This window comes from Carcharodon carcharias, chromosome 10, assembly GCF_017639515.1.
Source record: "Carcharodon carcharias isolate sCarCar2 chromosome 10, sCarCar2.pri, whole genome shotgun sequence".
Lineage (NCBI taxonomy): Eukaryota > Metazoa > Chordata > Chondrichthyes > Lamniformes > Lamnidae > Carcharodon > Carcharodon carcharias.
The window spans coordinates 1,305,256-1,320,444 of record NC_054476.1 but is presented as its reverse complement, the minus strand read 5'-3'; the positions used below and the strand labels follow the sequence as shown (position 1 = coordinate 1,320,444).

General features: G+C 43.7%; 1 protein-coding gene across 1 annotated transcript; it reads right to left on the bottom strand.

Moving 5' to 3' along the window:
• Positions 1-2,251: 2,251 nt before the first annotated feature.
• Positions 2,252-12,496, bottom strand: ptpmt1 (protein tyrosine phosphatase mitochondrial 1). The gene is made up of 4 exons (XM_041198406.1): positions 12,300-12,496; positions 9,666-9,746; positions 5,384-5,575; positions 2,252-3,157 (listed from the first exon to the last, which is right to left on the bottom strand). The coding sequence occupies exons 1-4, from the start codon at positions 12,444-12,446 to the stop codon at positions 2,990-2,992; spliced, it is 588 nt and encodes a 195-aa protein (XP_041054340.1). The 5' UTR covers positions 12,447-12,496; the 3' UTR covers positions 2,252-2,989.
• Positions 12,497-15,189: the final 2,693 nt, after the last annotated feature.

The following is a 15,189-nucleotide window of genomic DNA, read 5'->3' as shown; positions in this document are numbered from 1 at the left end:
AATGGCTGTAGGGCAGGGATATGTTCCATGCCAACATTTTTGATGGGGTGGTAAACCTCATCATCCAAAAAAATCCTGTTCAATGAAACAGTTCAAACCTACATGCAACAAACCACCCCCAGTTGACTAGCATCCAATCCACCACCATAGCTGCAGTGTCTACCATCTACTGAAACAACTCAGCAAGGCTTCTTCAACAACACCTTCCAAACCTGTGACCTCCACTGCCTAGAAGCAGAAGGGCTGCAGGCACATGGGAACACCATCACCTGCAAGTTTCCCTCCCAGTTACACACCATCCCAACTGGGAACGACATCATCATTCGCCCATTGTCGCTGGGTAATTTTCTTGAAACTCCCCACCTAACAGGAGCACCAAAAATACATGGACTGCATATGTTCAAGGCAGCAGCTCACATCACCTTCTCAAGGGCAATTAAGAATGGGCGATAAATGCTACAGCAATGCCCACATCCTATGAACAAATAAAATAACAGCATATTAGCAGTGTTTGGTGGTGTTCGAATACTTCATGAATATTATGCTACCCTTACATAATGGGCGTATAGACAGCAAAATAAAAACAAAGTGCTGGAAATACTCAGCAAGTCTGGCAGCACTGTGGGCAGAGGAACAATTAATGTATTTTTTTCAACAACTTACATATGTTAGAACTATGACTCTTCAGTTTAACATATGTAAGTTGTTGAAAAAAATACATTTTTGTCAAAGTTTTTCGTCTTTCACTCATCAGAACAATTCACTCCAACATCAAATGTAAAGCGAACAGCAATTTATACTGTATGAGAACAGAGTGCTGATTGGTTGGCAAGCAGATCCTGATTGGTAGAGGCATTGCCATAGAGAATACACTGCTTGATGGCGACTGACAGTGAACACCAAGCATTGTTTGAAATTTAAACCAGGCAGCTTTAGTCTGATTGCTCAAGGCTTTGCCCTGAGGAATGAACCAATGAAAGGCTGTCACTTATTTTTTAGCTGTAACAGGTGCAACGTGTGTACATTTTCTCTGTCATGGTCCTGTGTATATGCCATATGTAGCTTCCAGTACATGCAAATGCATCACATTGAGAGCTCAACTGACAATCTTAAATTGGTTGTCAGCATAATTCTTAACACAGGATTATTTAGCAAATGTCCAATCACATCTAATGTTGGATGCTGTTTCAAGTTTTGCAAGCACGGGTTGATTGGGTACAATCTGTACCCTACCCATTGCAAACAGAAGGGATATGCTGTTTAATACGATCCCCTAGTCTTTGGGATCTTCGGTCTACACACCTAGCATCGCACTGGCACTGAAATTCACATGCCAGATTACTCATTTGTGTGATAAAAAGAACATCTTTTTGGCTTGACGGCAGCATCATTAATGGCGAGTACCACTTATGTTGCAACTGCATAGTAGCTGCCACTGTTTAAATTTCAAACAATGCTCAGCAGTTAACTGTCAGTCACCATCAACTGGTGCATTCTCCATGGCAATGCCTCTACCACAGTCCATTTGCCAACCAATCAGCAATCTCTTCTCATACAGTATGAATTTTGTTCCCTTTACATTTAGTATTCTTGCGAATTGTCTTGACGAGTGCATGAAAAGCTTTGACAAAAAAACTTTCAGTAATACTCAAGTTCCGTACCACCAAACAACTATATGTAATTTACGTAGAATTATATTGTAGCAGACTTTAAAGGTTCTACTATTTCATTTGAATGAAACATGTTCACTATTTGTGAGATAGTTCTACTGCAAAGCATTCTCTCCTACATTCATGTCTGTCCAGTCCAAAGGCAGGTGCTTAGCTCATTTTCTGTTGATGCTTCACCCTAAACTATTTTCGTGTCAGTTTTTGTCAGTGGTAGTTTGCCATTGCAGTATCATTAAATGGCTATTGCAGTATCATTAAATGGCTATTGATTAAAGTATCTGAACTTATCATTAAATGGCTATTGATTAAAGTATCTGAAGTTATCCAACTGATTATTAACTGAGAATGTCAGTTAAAGTTTCATTCCCTCTGATCATTCACTACCTTCTCCTTGATGTAAAATTGCCTTTTAATTAATTGAGTCACTTTTGAGTTATACCAGGTATAAGTTATTAAATATTGCAAAGCACTCTCCCAAATTTCTACATAGAAGTGTACAGTGCCAGTTACCAAAAGAAAAAAATCAAAAGTGTTGCCTAAATCTACAAAGAGGAAATAATTAATTTTACTAAATTCAATGAAATGATCTACACATGTAAAACTGTTTAATTGCAATACAGCAGTGAAATACATTTCATACATTATACATCATAACCCAATTTATCATGGGTGTGTTTTAGGAGTGATCCTGCAATCCCATAGCCTCAGCAAGGAGCAAGTCTAAGATCCCTGCAAGAAAAAAAAAGCTGCTTCCTGGGAACATGGGATAATGGAATTAACCCCATTCAGCCAACGCTTACAATCAGAAAAGTAACAAAAGTACTGTTCTTTTACTGTTTTATTCAGCTGACAGGAGACGTCAAAGTATTTCCGTTTAATAAATGATCTGAAAAAGTGAAATATCCTTTTACTGGCCTAAGTTAACTCCTCGAAAACACTGCAATACAGAATTTACTGTATAAGTAAGGGCTAGTTCAGAAAACTGACGTTACATTAAATTTCACTGAAATTATTAAAGGGCATTATCAATTTCCTAATATCCCTGAAAATTTTTCAAAAATAAGAACTATGCTCTCTGGACTGTAAGTTGCTTTTACATTGTCTATAATTAGCAAACATCACAACAAAAGTTCAAAATGAACTGATAGTTACAGTGCAACAAACAGAAACAAACATATCAACTGGTGACTCTGAAAGCTATTACAGAAAGTTGATACTTTACTGCAATCATATTCTATCCAGTTACCGCTCTCAAATCTAAACCATTTGAATCACTTAAAAGGTTTAAGCATTTATATGTCCACAAATGTCATGCTTTACTACTTGAAAGCTGCAGTGCCTTTTGCTTCATACAGGGTGTCTGGTTCCTCTGAGAACAGTTCACTATAATAGCGCTTCAGAATTTTAAACTGGCCGCTGCGAATAAGAATGTGAGGTCTGATTGATGCAATATAATCACATGCCTTCTTTGGACTCCAGTGATGCAGCTGAAGGAAAGGATTTAGGAGTAAACAGTTAGAAAGGAATCTAATCACAAATCATTAGAAATAAAGACACAAAGTTAGATGTGCTAATTAGAATGATCTCTCAGTTATATCTTTAATGGAAATTTGTTTACAGGCAGGACAGGAAATTATATATTTCTGGCTGTAACATTCTCAGGAAGTAAAAAGGAAGGAGTGCTTTAGTTAATTAGGAACATTTAACAATAAAAGAGTAAGCTTTTTTATAGTTAAGTCAATCACCAGAGATGATGCACATGGGGGAGTCAAGATCAAGTGCAGTATTCAGGTCAAGTAGGGGTATTGGGGTGGGAGCGCTGATAGGCAGATGAGGAAGAGACAGGAAAGGGAAAGGAATGGAAGTATACAATAACAAATGACAATAAAAAGCAGAATGGAGGGGAGAGGGTAAAAGCCAATCCATAAAGTTCTTATGACTTTTTTATTCAACGTTAGCCCAATCGAATTAAACATCTAATGCAAAGTAGTTAAGACAAGTACACATTACTGTGGTTTAATTTCCCAACTTTAAAAGAATGCCGAAAGATAAAACTGTAAAATAGTCTTTTCCCGTGTTATGGCAGGTGGATGGTAAATGCCAAGCTGCCCAAATCCCAGAAGGAAACTTGAAGCAGCTGCCACAACTATTTGCGATTTTTACTTATTCCGAGATGCGTGTCTTGAATTCAGTAGTAATAAGAGCGAGTCTTATAGGTTTTTTCCAAAACTAAATTAAACCTTCATTAATAAGATAAATTATTTTAAGCACATGCATAGATCTACAAATTACTATAACTTCTAAGTCCCCTAATTAATCTAAGCCCCAGTTACACTTCCGTTAAGGCATCAGTGAGTCACATAGATTTTAAAAGACCCAGGCAAAGTAACACACAATACCCTGAAGAGTCGAATTCAAAGTGAGTTTTTCTCAGCTTAAGTTCTTTGTAGACAACAGCTTGAGGCTTAGATGGAGACTTTACATACTTGTGTTAGATCTCAGAATGCCTACCTTTACACACAATCTTCGCTCCTTTATACATGTTTTCCCCTTTGAATGCAAATTCCCATTGTTTCACTATGCTTTTGGATTTTACTACTCTGATAATAAAATCTATCATAGTACCAAATTTACCAGTAATCTTTGGGAAAAATAATCACACTGTTTCCTAACTTCCCCTGGTTAGGTGTAACATTTCACCACCTCTGTTGAATTCAAGCTAGTCTAGTTTATTTAAAAATGCATCAAAGCCTTCAGACCAGTTGCTTTTAATTCAATTAAGTCATACACACACACATAGACACAGATCCTACTATTACTCTACAATAAATTCCAATAACAATGAAAATTATGATCTCTTCCTGACACCCTACAGGTGTGAATGTTGTTTTGGGATACACTGAACTTCAGAAAGCTTTGGAAGGGACAAATAAATTGCTCATCTTTGTCAATTCACAAATTTCACTGTTTACACTTAGCCAAACTTGGGCTATTGGGTCAAGGTTAAGAGTTTCAAAATGCACAAATTATAATAATTCTTACTGAACTTATTTCAATATTCTAAAAAACACAAACACAGGAAATGCTGGAAATGCACAGCAGGTAAGGCAGGGAGAAAGAGAGTTAACATTTCTGACGAAAGGTCATCGACCTGAAACACTAACTCTTGTTCGTCTGTCCACAGATGCTGCCACACCTGAGTATTCCCAGCATTTTGTCATAATTTCAGATTTCCAGCATCCACAGTATTTTGTTTTAGTACTAAACAACATTGCTCTCAAAACCATTTAAAATAAATTTCACCAGTAGGTTTCTGAAGCAAGACTGGGATCACTACCTTTGCTGCATTTGCAAAACTAGCCTCTGCTCCCAGAACCCCTTCCTCCTACCACAGGTCAAAAGCAAGAACAGGGAAGGGCGCTTGGAGTGAAGATATATCTCTGCACTTGATCTTGCATTTGAAATTAAGTTTATGAGGCAAATACCCTGTGTTAATATTTAACTTACCCCTCTTTCACTTTTTAAATTGTACTAATAAAAGGACATTTCTAATTACATAGAGATAAATAACTTATTACAACTGTGATTTTGTAATTTGAAGTTTCTAAATTTTCAAAAATAAAATACCTACTCAAAGTTTACCTCACAGTAATCTTTCTTTGTAAATAAGCTATTTATATTTACAGTAAAAGCTTTAGCACCATTCAACATACATGAATTAAATATGCTGCCACCATAGTGGCACTGCGAGATCGTCCAGCCTTACAGTGCACATACACACTGCTTCCATTTTTACCATGTTTCGTAACAAAATCAACGCCCCTTTTCAGGTCTTCTAATTTCGGTACTCCAAGTATATCGACCGTACTGAGACACAACTGCTCCACACCAAATGATTCCCATTCCTGAAACACAACCTCAATTAGGGATTTAACTTGAAAGCATACAATGGAGTGTAACACCTCAAAGAATGTCGTATTTCTCAATAAAATTTTCATTTCTTGTATATAATCTTAGGATAGAATCAATGTGTCAAACAATCACACTTCTGGTCACAAGGCAAAGCCAAGCAACAGTGAACTTAGCGTGTAAGATTCGAATAACAACGCTCAGAACTGACTGACAACCTATATATTCAAAAAAACTGGTTTGTTCAATCAAATGCATTACAGCACTTCAGCTTTTTTTGCAGCATGTGCAGAAAGGTCACATCATTTGATGTTCTCTAAATCTGTTTACTTCAAAGGATCATAGCAGAAATTCTGTGCATTTAATGATGATACCAAGAAACACAAAACTCAGAACTAAAACCGCAGTTACAACCACAGCTGATGTTAATGCTGAGCAAGCCAGATCTCAGACTGAAGTCCATCTTGGCTGATTGTAATTTTTTTCTTGTATGTAGAAACATGAAGGGATAGTTACAGAACACAGGTCTTCAGAGATAAGTTTTGAAATTCAAAGAATTAAAAAATGTTTATTAAAAGATAAAACTAAAATGCACAAGATAAAAGATACACAGTTAGAAAAGATCTTACAAAATAACCCCCAATGTTTTACCAAAGGTACACAATAAGACTATCTTTTCAGCAACAGCCCTTATAGATTCTTAACTGTAAAACCGGGAAATATTACCCAAATCAAGAAATTGCCTTTCACTGCAATCCACAACTTCCCAGAACCAAGACACACTGATGTGGTTTTCCCAAAGGCAGATTCAAAATAAACTGTTTCACAGGACAAATATTCTCCTGACCTAAGACTGAGTTGCTTTCTTCAGCAAAAAATCTTTCACATCCAAAAACACAGGAGCTGGCCTTCAGCGAGACATGCCCCACAGCAACTCACTCCAGCTGAAAATCTGTTCTCATAAATACTTTTTTCCCTTTCACCTTCGTTCTCCATAGTCTTCACAAGTCCCTTTAAATTTAGGTTCCCCAAATATTAAAACCTTTTATGTTCCTTTCCTACCTCTACATTGGATCAATATTTAAAATGTCTGCCCCTGTTTACGCATGAATCTCCCGTAAGATGCAAATGTTCATTTATACCCTTGAGTCTCTTTTGAAATGCAATAGCTACATATCAACTTCAACACTTAACCCCAAATGTAAATTTCAAATCTACTCTGTTAGCTTGTAAACTAAAACCCACCATAGGCCTCATTACAAATGCAGAGATAACACGCTTACTCTTTCATCCCTTAGACTCCACAGGCACAGCATATTTACCTACACATGTTCATAAAAAAATAAAAATATACACATATCGCCACACTGCTTAGTAGCACTCCATACTTCTGCTGGGTTTTCTCTCAAGAATAAACATATTTCTGCAGAATAAATAGAAGAAAACATTCACACAAATACAAAATCTTCAAAAGGATGCACTTTGTGTTACTGTGCAAGTGGAAATTTCCAACTGCACCACATTTTCATCCTGAGTGACAATACTAACGGGTTCCTCCTCTAAAACATGGTCCTGCTTGTGCAACAAAGCCAGTAACATAAATCTCATCTTACTACAGGTTCTGCATTTGACATATGTTTTTCATTTTCATCATATTGCAGGTCACAAAAAGCAATGAAACAGATGCTATGGGAATTTGAAGGGAGTAATAACAGCACCATCAAAACATAGCACCCAAGCCAAAGGAGGAAAGCGAATTGGCCAATGTTCAGTTTGTCCATTGCTGCAGAGTGAAACATGATGGGCAGCAATGCTGAAAGGAGGCTGTTGATGGAGGCGCCCACCAGCCCACTTCCCACCCGAGACCTGAGCAGGGTCACTTTCTGGGCTTCCCCCTGCCCAAATTGAGGCAGGGCAGAAAATGGCCCTTAAATGGTCATTCATTGGCCACTTAAACGCCTCAATTGGGGCAAAAGCAACGCTGGCCTAGGCATTGCTCATCCCACCATAAAATTGTAGAGAGGTTGGGGTGTGTGGGAGCCCAGAGGGAAGGCCTCCTTCCCCTCCTCCCCCACCTACAAACCTGCCGGCGGGGAAACGTAAAATTCTGCCCCATGTCTGCTAATCACATGAATGAGCAGAACTGCAAAGCCTGGGCAGATTTTTTTTATTATTCATTCAAGGAATGTGGGCTTTGCTTCTGGGCCAGCATTTATTGTCCATCCCTAATTGCCCTTAAGAAGGTGATGATGAGCTGCCTTCTTGAACTGCTGCAATCCCTGTGTTGTAGGTATACCCACAGTGCTGTTAGGGAGGGAGTTCCTGGATTTTGACCCAGCGACAGTGAAGGAACGGCGATATATTTCCAAGTCAGGATGGTGAGTGACTTGGAGGGGAACTTGCAGGTGGTGGTCCTCCCATCCATCTGCTGCCCTTGTCCTTCTAGATGGTTGCGATCGTGGGTTTGGAAGGTGCTGTCGAATGACCCTTGGTAAATTCCTGCAGTGAATCTTGTAGATGGTACATACTGCTGCTACTGTGCGTCGGTGGTGGGGGGAATGAATGTTTGTGGATGTGGTGCCAATCAAGTGGACTGCTTTGTCCTGGATGGTGTCAAGCTTATTGATTTGTTGTGGGAGCTGCACTGATCCAGGCAAGTAGAGTATTTCATCACACTCCTGACTTGTTCCCTTGTAGTTGGTGGACATGCTCTGGGGAGTCAGGTGAGTTACTCGCCACAGGATTCCTAGCCTCTGACCTGCTCTTGCAGCCACAGCATTTATATAGCTAGTCCAGTTCAGTTTCTGGTCAATGGCAACCCCGAGAATGTTGATTGTGGAGGATTCAGTGATGGTAATGCCATTGCACATCAAAGGGCAATAATTAGATTCTCTCTTGTTGCAAATTGTTATTGCCTGGCACTTGTGTGGCTCGAATGTTACTTGCCACTTGTCAGCTCAAGCCTGGATATTGTCCAAGTCCTGCTGCATTTGGACATGGACTGCTTCAGTATCTGAAGAGTTGTGAATGGTGCTGAATATTGTGCAATCATCAGCGAACATCCCCACTTCTGACCTTATGATGGAAGGAAGGAAGGTCATTGATGAAGCAGCTGAAGATGGTTGGGCCGAAGACACTACCCTGAGGAACTCCTGCAGTGACGTCCTGGAGCTGAAATTACTGACCTCCAACAACCACAATCATCTTCCTTCATGCTAGGTATGACTCCAACCAGATGAGAGTTTTCCACGATTCCCCGTGACTCCAGTTTTTAGAGGGTTCCTTGATGCCAAACTCGGTCAAATGCAACCCTGCTGTCAAGGGCAGTCACTCTCATCTCACCTCTGGATTTCAGGTCTTTTGTCCATGTTTGAACCAAAGCCATAATGAGGTCAGGAGCTGAGTGGCCCTGGCAGGACATAATCTGAATGTCTGAGCTGGTTATTGCTGTAGGTAGATTGCACTGTTGATGACCCCCTCCATCACTTTACTGATGATTGAGAGTAGACTGATGGGGCGGGGTGGAAATTGGCCGGGTTGGATTTGCCCTACTTTTTGTATACAGGACATACCTGGGCAGTGTTCCACATTGCCAGGTAGATGTCAGTGTTGTAGCTGTACTGGAACACCTTGGCTAAGGGTGCAGCAAGTTCTGGAGCACAAGTCTTCAGTACTATTGCAGAAACATTGTCAGGAGCCCATAGCCTTTGCCGTATCCAGTACCTTCAGCTGTTTCTTGATATCACGATTCTTACTTAAATCATTACCTTGCAATTCTCCTTATTTGATTTGACACATGATATTGTTCAGTCACATTTCTGAGTGTTTCATGGAAACGACACAGTGTAAGAGTGAAATATGAAAACACCTGGTCACAATCGATGACACAGACTAGTATTACAGCATGTTTTCTCACAAATTACAAAAACCATAAAAATATTACTGCCTTATCTCAAAGCTGAGTTTTGTTTTGTATTTTTCCAGCACTACACCAGAGGAAAGTGCTCCCCCAGCTCAGAGTTTCACTCTGAACGGTACCTTAACTCCTGGGAAATCTCATTTATTAGGTTTCATTTCTATACTCACCTTGGCTGTGTTTACAAAGAATTTGGTTTCATATTCTTCAGTCATGGTTATCACTCCTCGCACATTCTCTTTCCTCACTAACTGCAAGTCCAAACACATTAAGAATTACTGAAGGATAGAAAGCAGAGAGCAGAAGTAAATGGAAGCTTCTTGGATTTGTGTGCCAAGGGCAGAAGGAACAATCTGGATATTAGCTCGGAGAAATCATCAAAACTTCCTGATAATACAAATCCGGGGTCTGATAAACTCAAGAACATGAAAGCAGACAGAAAGCCAGAGTTGGGTTAGGGGATTGTGCAGCAATTTCCAAATATAGAGCTGAAAGAGAAAAATATGAAGTAGCACAGATTGGGAAGTGAAAATACACACGGTAAAATCTGAAATGGATCAGAGGAACATAGATCTTCAGGTTCAGGCACATAGATGGTTAAAAACAGAACTGAACATCAGGTAAATGCGATAGTTTATTTTATATACATAGCATCATAACAAAAGGAAAGGAAGCAATGACATGAGTTAGCAGTTGGAGTGCTGTGTGTGGTTTTGGGCACTCTATTGTAGAAAGGACATTGGGACAATGGAATGAGTCCTCGTTCCCAGGGCTGGTCACACTGTGAGTACAGTGTAGGATGAGTAAATAGATATAAAAACAAAAAAACTGCGGATGCTGGAAATCCAAAACAAAAACAGAATTACCTGGAAAAACTCAGCAGGTCTGGCAGCATCGGCGGAGAAGAAAAGAGTTGACGTTTCGAGTCCTCATGACCCTTCGACAGAACTTGAGTTCGAGTCCAAGAAAGAGTTGAAATATAAGCTGGTTTAAGGTGTGTGTGTGGGGGGTGGAGAGATAGAGAGAGAGAGAGGTGGAGAGGGGGGGTGTGGTTGTAGGGACAAACAAGCAGTGATAGAAGCAGATCATCAAAAGATGTCAACGACAATAGTACAATAGAACACATAGGTGTTAAAGTTAAAAGTTGGTGATATTATCTAATATCAGTATGAGTAAATAGATACTGGGGACGGAAGGATATAATTATAATGACAGACTTGAGAAACATGTTATTCACTGAGTACAGAGTGAATTGGGGGCAATCCAACACTTGGAAATTACCAAAGGATTTGAACAGGAAAAATATAACATGATAAATGAATCAGTAACAAGAAGAGACAAATTCCTGGTAGAGGTTAGGTGCTTTTTCCAGGGTTCCGCGCTCCGTCACTGCCCTGACGCTCCTACCCTTCCCATCACCCACCCTTCACCCTCCCTTCCTCTCCCCCCACATACCCTCCCCTCGCCCCTCCCCTCGCTACCCCCCACACCCTCTCCCCCCTCCCTCTCACCCCTTGCCCTCACCCCTCACACCCCCTCTCTCCCCACACCCCCTCCCCTCGCCCCTCCCCTCGCTAACCCCCACACCCTCTACCCCCTTCCTCTCACCCCTTGCCCTCACCCCTCACACCCCCTCCCCTCGCTACATCCCCTCACCCCCCTCGCCCCACACACCCTCCCCATGCCACATCCCCTCACCCCCCTTGCCCCTCCGACACCCCCTCCCCTCGTTACCCCCCCCACCCCCTCGTTACCCCCACCCCCTCCCGTTACCCCCACCCCCCTCCCCTCATTACCCCCACCCCCTCCCCTCGTTACCCCCCACCCCTCCCCCTCCCCTCCCCACCCCCCCTCGTTACCCCCAACCCCTCCCTACCCCCACCCCCTCCCTACCCCCACCCCCTCCCCCGTTACCCCCCACCCCTTCCCCCTCCCCTCGTTAACCCCTCACCCTCCCCTCGTTACCCCCCTCACCCTCCCCTCGTTACCCCCCTCACCCTCCCCTCGTTACCCCCCTCACCCCCTCCCCCCGACACCCCCTCCCCTCGTTACCCCCCACCCCTCCCCTCATTACCCCCCACCCCTCCCCTCGTTACCTCCCACCCCCTCCCCCTCCCCTCGTTACCTCCCACCCCCTCCCCCTCCCCTCGTTACCCCCCTCACCCCCTCCCCGACACACCCTCCCCTCGTTACCTCCCACCCCCTCCCCTCGTTACCTCCCAGACGCTCCCCCTCCCCTCGTTACCTCCCACCCCCTCCCCTCGTTACCTCCCAGACGCTCCCCCTCCCCTCGTTACCTCCCACCCCCTCCCCTTCCCCGTTACCTCCCACCCCCTCCCCTCGTTACCTCCCAGCCCCTCCCCTCGTTACTTCCCAGCCCCTCCCCTTCCCCGTTACCTCCCACCCCCTCCCCTCGTTACCTCCCAGCCCCTCCCCTCGTTACCTCCCAGCCCCTCCCCTTCCCCGTTACCTCCCACCCCCTCCCCTCGTTACCTCCCAGCCCCTCCCCTTGTTACCTCCCAGCCCCTCCCCTTCCCCGTTACCTCCCACCCCCTCCCCTCGTTACCTCCCAGCCCCTCCCCTTCCCCGTTACCTCCCACCCCCTCCCCTCGTTACCTCCCAGCCCCTCCCCCTCCCCTCGTTACCTCCCAGCCCCTCCCCCTCCCTACCTCCCCTCCCCCTCCCCTCGTTACCTCCCCCTCCCCCTCCCCTCGTTACTTCCCAGCCCCTCCCCTTCCCCTCCCCTCGTTACCCCCTCCCCACTCCCCCCGCCCCCCATGTCCCTCACTCCCCCCTCCCCCTACCTCCTCGGTGAGGGAGCGGAAGGGCAGGGCTCCGATGATGACGGTCTGGTCGATGCGGTCATACCAGTGCCGGCCCCACACCTTCGACATAAAGATGTTGTAACCGAGACTCGGGTAGAAAACCGCGCGCGCAAAGAGCGCCGCCATGACCAACGGCCACTTCCGGCCGGCCCGCGACACTCGGGCCGAGGCTTCCGGCCCGCCCCCTGGTCCCGCCCCCCCTGTCCTGCCCCAGTCCTCCCGCCTCACCTGGTCCCACCTCCTGTCCTCCCGCCCCCCCCCCCCCCGGCCCCACCCCCTGACCCCGCCCCCTGGTTCCAAAACTCGCGTCAGTTCCCAAAGAGAGAGAGAGAGAGCGCGCGGGCGCGCGGGCTCAGCCGGTCGGGGCGGACAGACAGTTAACGTTTGGTGTCTGAGTCCAGGCTGAGTCTCAGGAGGTGAGGGGCCGGGGGAGATGTGGCGGATTTGATGGAGGAGGAGGAACAATCGGGAAAGTTCTGGAGAGTGTGGAGGGCGCGAGAAAGTAAATGTCTGGATTGCTGGAGTTTGGTGAGTTGAGGGAGTTTGGTGATGAGGGGAGGGAGGTTTCCTTTTGCTGCCTTTCTCACCCTGTAGGATCCAGTTGTTACTGTACCACAGGGGATAGAGGTTAGTACCTGGTGAGTGGTTAAGGTCCACTCTATCCTTAAGATTTAAAATAGTACAGGAATTTGTGGTAAGACTAATAAAATGCATGAAAGAAAATAAATAATTGAATTGTATAATTAAGTAGTTAAATAAAACACAATAAGGATGGCAGAACAGGTGATGTGTCAAGGCTGCAACATGTGGGAGCTCCTGGGTAACATTGCGATTCAGAACAAACACGTCTGCAGTAAGTGAGGAGCTTCCAGTCATTGAGCTGGAGGCTGAGCTGCAGACACGGCCATGCTTAATGGAGGGGGGAAAGTTACCTGGATGCTTTGTACCAGGAGGCAGTCATACTCCTCAGGATAGGGTCTTCTCATTTGGTCTGTGGTCAGGGACAGGAGGGTGTAATTGCAAGTGAGGTAAGGGGATTCAGAAGGCAGGGATGCAAGCCTCTGCAACTGTCAACAGATTTGACATTCTTTCAGCTTGTTTGGATGAGAGTGGGGGCTGGAAGGTGGATGAGCAAACTGACCATGGCACCATGGTACAGGAAGCCATTCAAGTGGGGGAGCAAAGAGGAATGCACTAGGGGACAGTATATTGAAGGGGATTGACACTGTTCTCTGCAGCAAAGAGCGAGAGTCCAGATGGTTGTGTTGCCTGCCCAGTGCCAGAGTTCGGGACGTTTGTTTAGGGCCAGAGAGGAACTCACGATGGGAGAGGGAGGATCCAGTGGTCATGGTTCATGTAGGTACCAATGACATAGGCAGGACGAGGAAGGAAATTGTGTATAGTATGAGGAGCTAGGCACCAAATTAAGAAGCAGAACCTCAAAGGTAATAATCTCTGGATTATTACCTGAATCATGTGCAAATTGGCATAGGGCAAATATAATTAGAGAAATAAATGCATGGCTAAAAGACTGGTGCAGGAGAAGTGGATTCCGGTTTGTGGGGTACTGGTGCCAGTACTGGAGAAAGTGTGGGCTGTACCTGAACCATGCTGGGACTGGTGTTCTAACAAAATAGCAGGTGCAAGGGATCAAATTTGGGAAGATGTGGTAAATGAAAGAGTAGAGATAAGGCAAGGGAGAAAGATACTAATATGGGACTTGATAATAGACAGTGACAGGAAGTGACAGAGTACAAATCAAAGAATAAACCAGATAAGGCTAGATGATATAAAAATAATAAAAGGACAAAACTAAAGGCTCTGTATCTAAATGCACATAGCATTCGAAACAAGACAGATGAACTAATGGTGCAAAGAGAAATAAGTAAATATGATCTGATAGCCATTTCACAGACTTAGCTGCAGGGTGATATAGATTGGGACCAGAATATTGAAGGGTATGTGACATTTAGGAAGGACTGCAAGCTAGGAAAAGGTGGAGGGGTGGCTTGGTTAATTAATGATGGTATTAGCACATTAGAGCGAGATGACCTAGGTTCAGGAAACCAGGATGTAGAAGAGGCTTGGATTGAGATGAGAAATTATATGGCAAAAGTCGCTGAGTGGTGTACAGGCTCCCTAATTGTAACTACACAGTTGGACAGGGTATAAAGGAAGAGATAATGGGAGCTTGTCAGAAAGGTACGGTGATAATTATGGGGGATTTTAATCTACATACAGACTGGAAAAATCAGATAGGCAAAGGGAGCTTAGTTGAGAAGTTCATAGTATGTTTTTAAGATAGTTTCTTAGAACAGCATGTTCTGGAGCCAACTAGAGAGCAGGCTATACTAGACCTGATATTGAGCCTTGAGATAGGATTAATTAATAACCTCATAGCTACCCCTAGGTAGCAGTGATCATAATATGATTGAATTTTACATTCAGTTTGAGGGAGCGAAGTGTGGGTCCAAGACTAGTATTTTAAACTTAAATAAGGGCAATTATGAGGGCATGAAAGCAAAGTTAGCTAAAGTGAACTGGGTCACTGGAGATGCAGTGCCAGACATTTTAAGCATATTTCAGAGTACATAGAATAGATATGACGAGAACGGGGAAGACCCACCATCTGTGGTTAACTAAGAAAGTTAAAGACAGTATCAAACTTAAAGAGAAAGCATATAATTACGCAAACACAGGTGGCATATCAAAAGATTGGACAGAATATAAAGAACAGCAAAGAATGATAAAAAGATTAATAATGAGGGAAAAATTAAGAGTAGGAGAGAAAGCTAGCTGGTATTGTAAAAATGGATAGTAAGAGTTTCTATAGATATTTAAAAAAGAAAAGAGTTAACAAAGTGAATAT

Coding starts and splice junctions, on each gene's coding strand:
- ptpmt1 (XM_041198406.1), bottom strand. CDS start 12,446: ATGGCGGCGCTCTTTGCGCGCGCGGTTTTCTACCCGAGTCTCGGTTAC. Junction 9,747..12,299: donor TCCGCTCCCTCACCGAGGAG/GTAGGGGGAGGG, acceptor TTGGACTTGCAG/TTAGTGAGGAAAGAGAATGT. Junction 3,158..5,383: donor TGGCAGCATATTTAATTCAT/GTATGTTGAATG, acceptor CCTTTCCTTCAG/CTGCATCACTGGAGTCCAAA.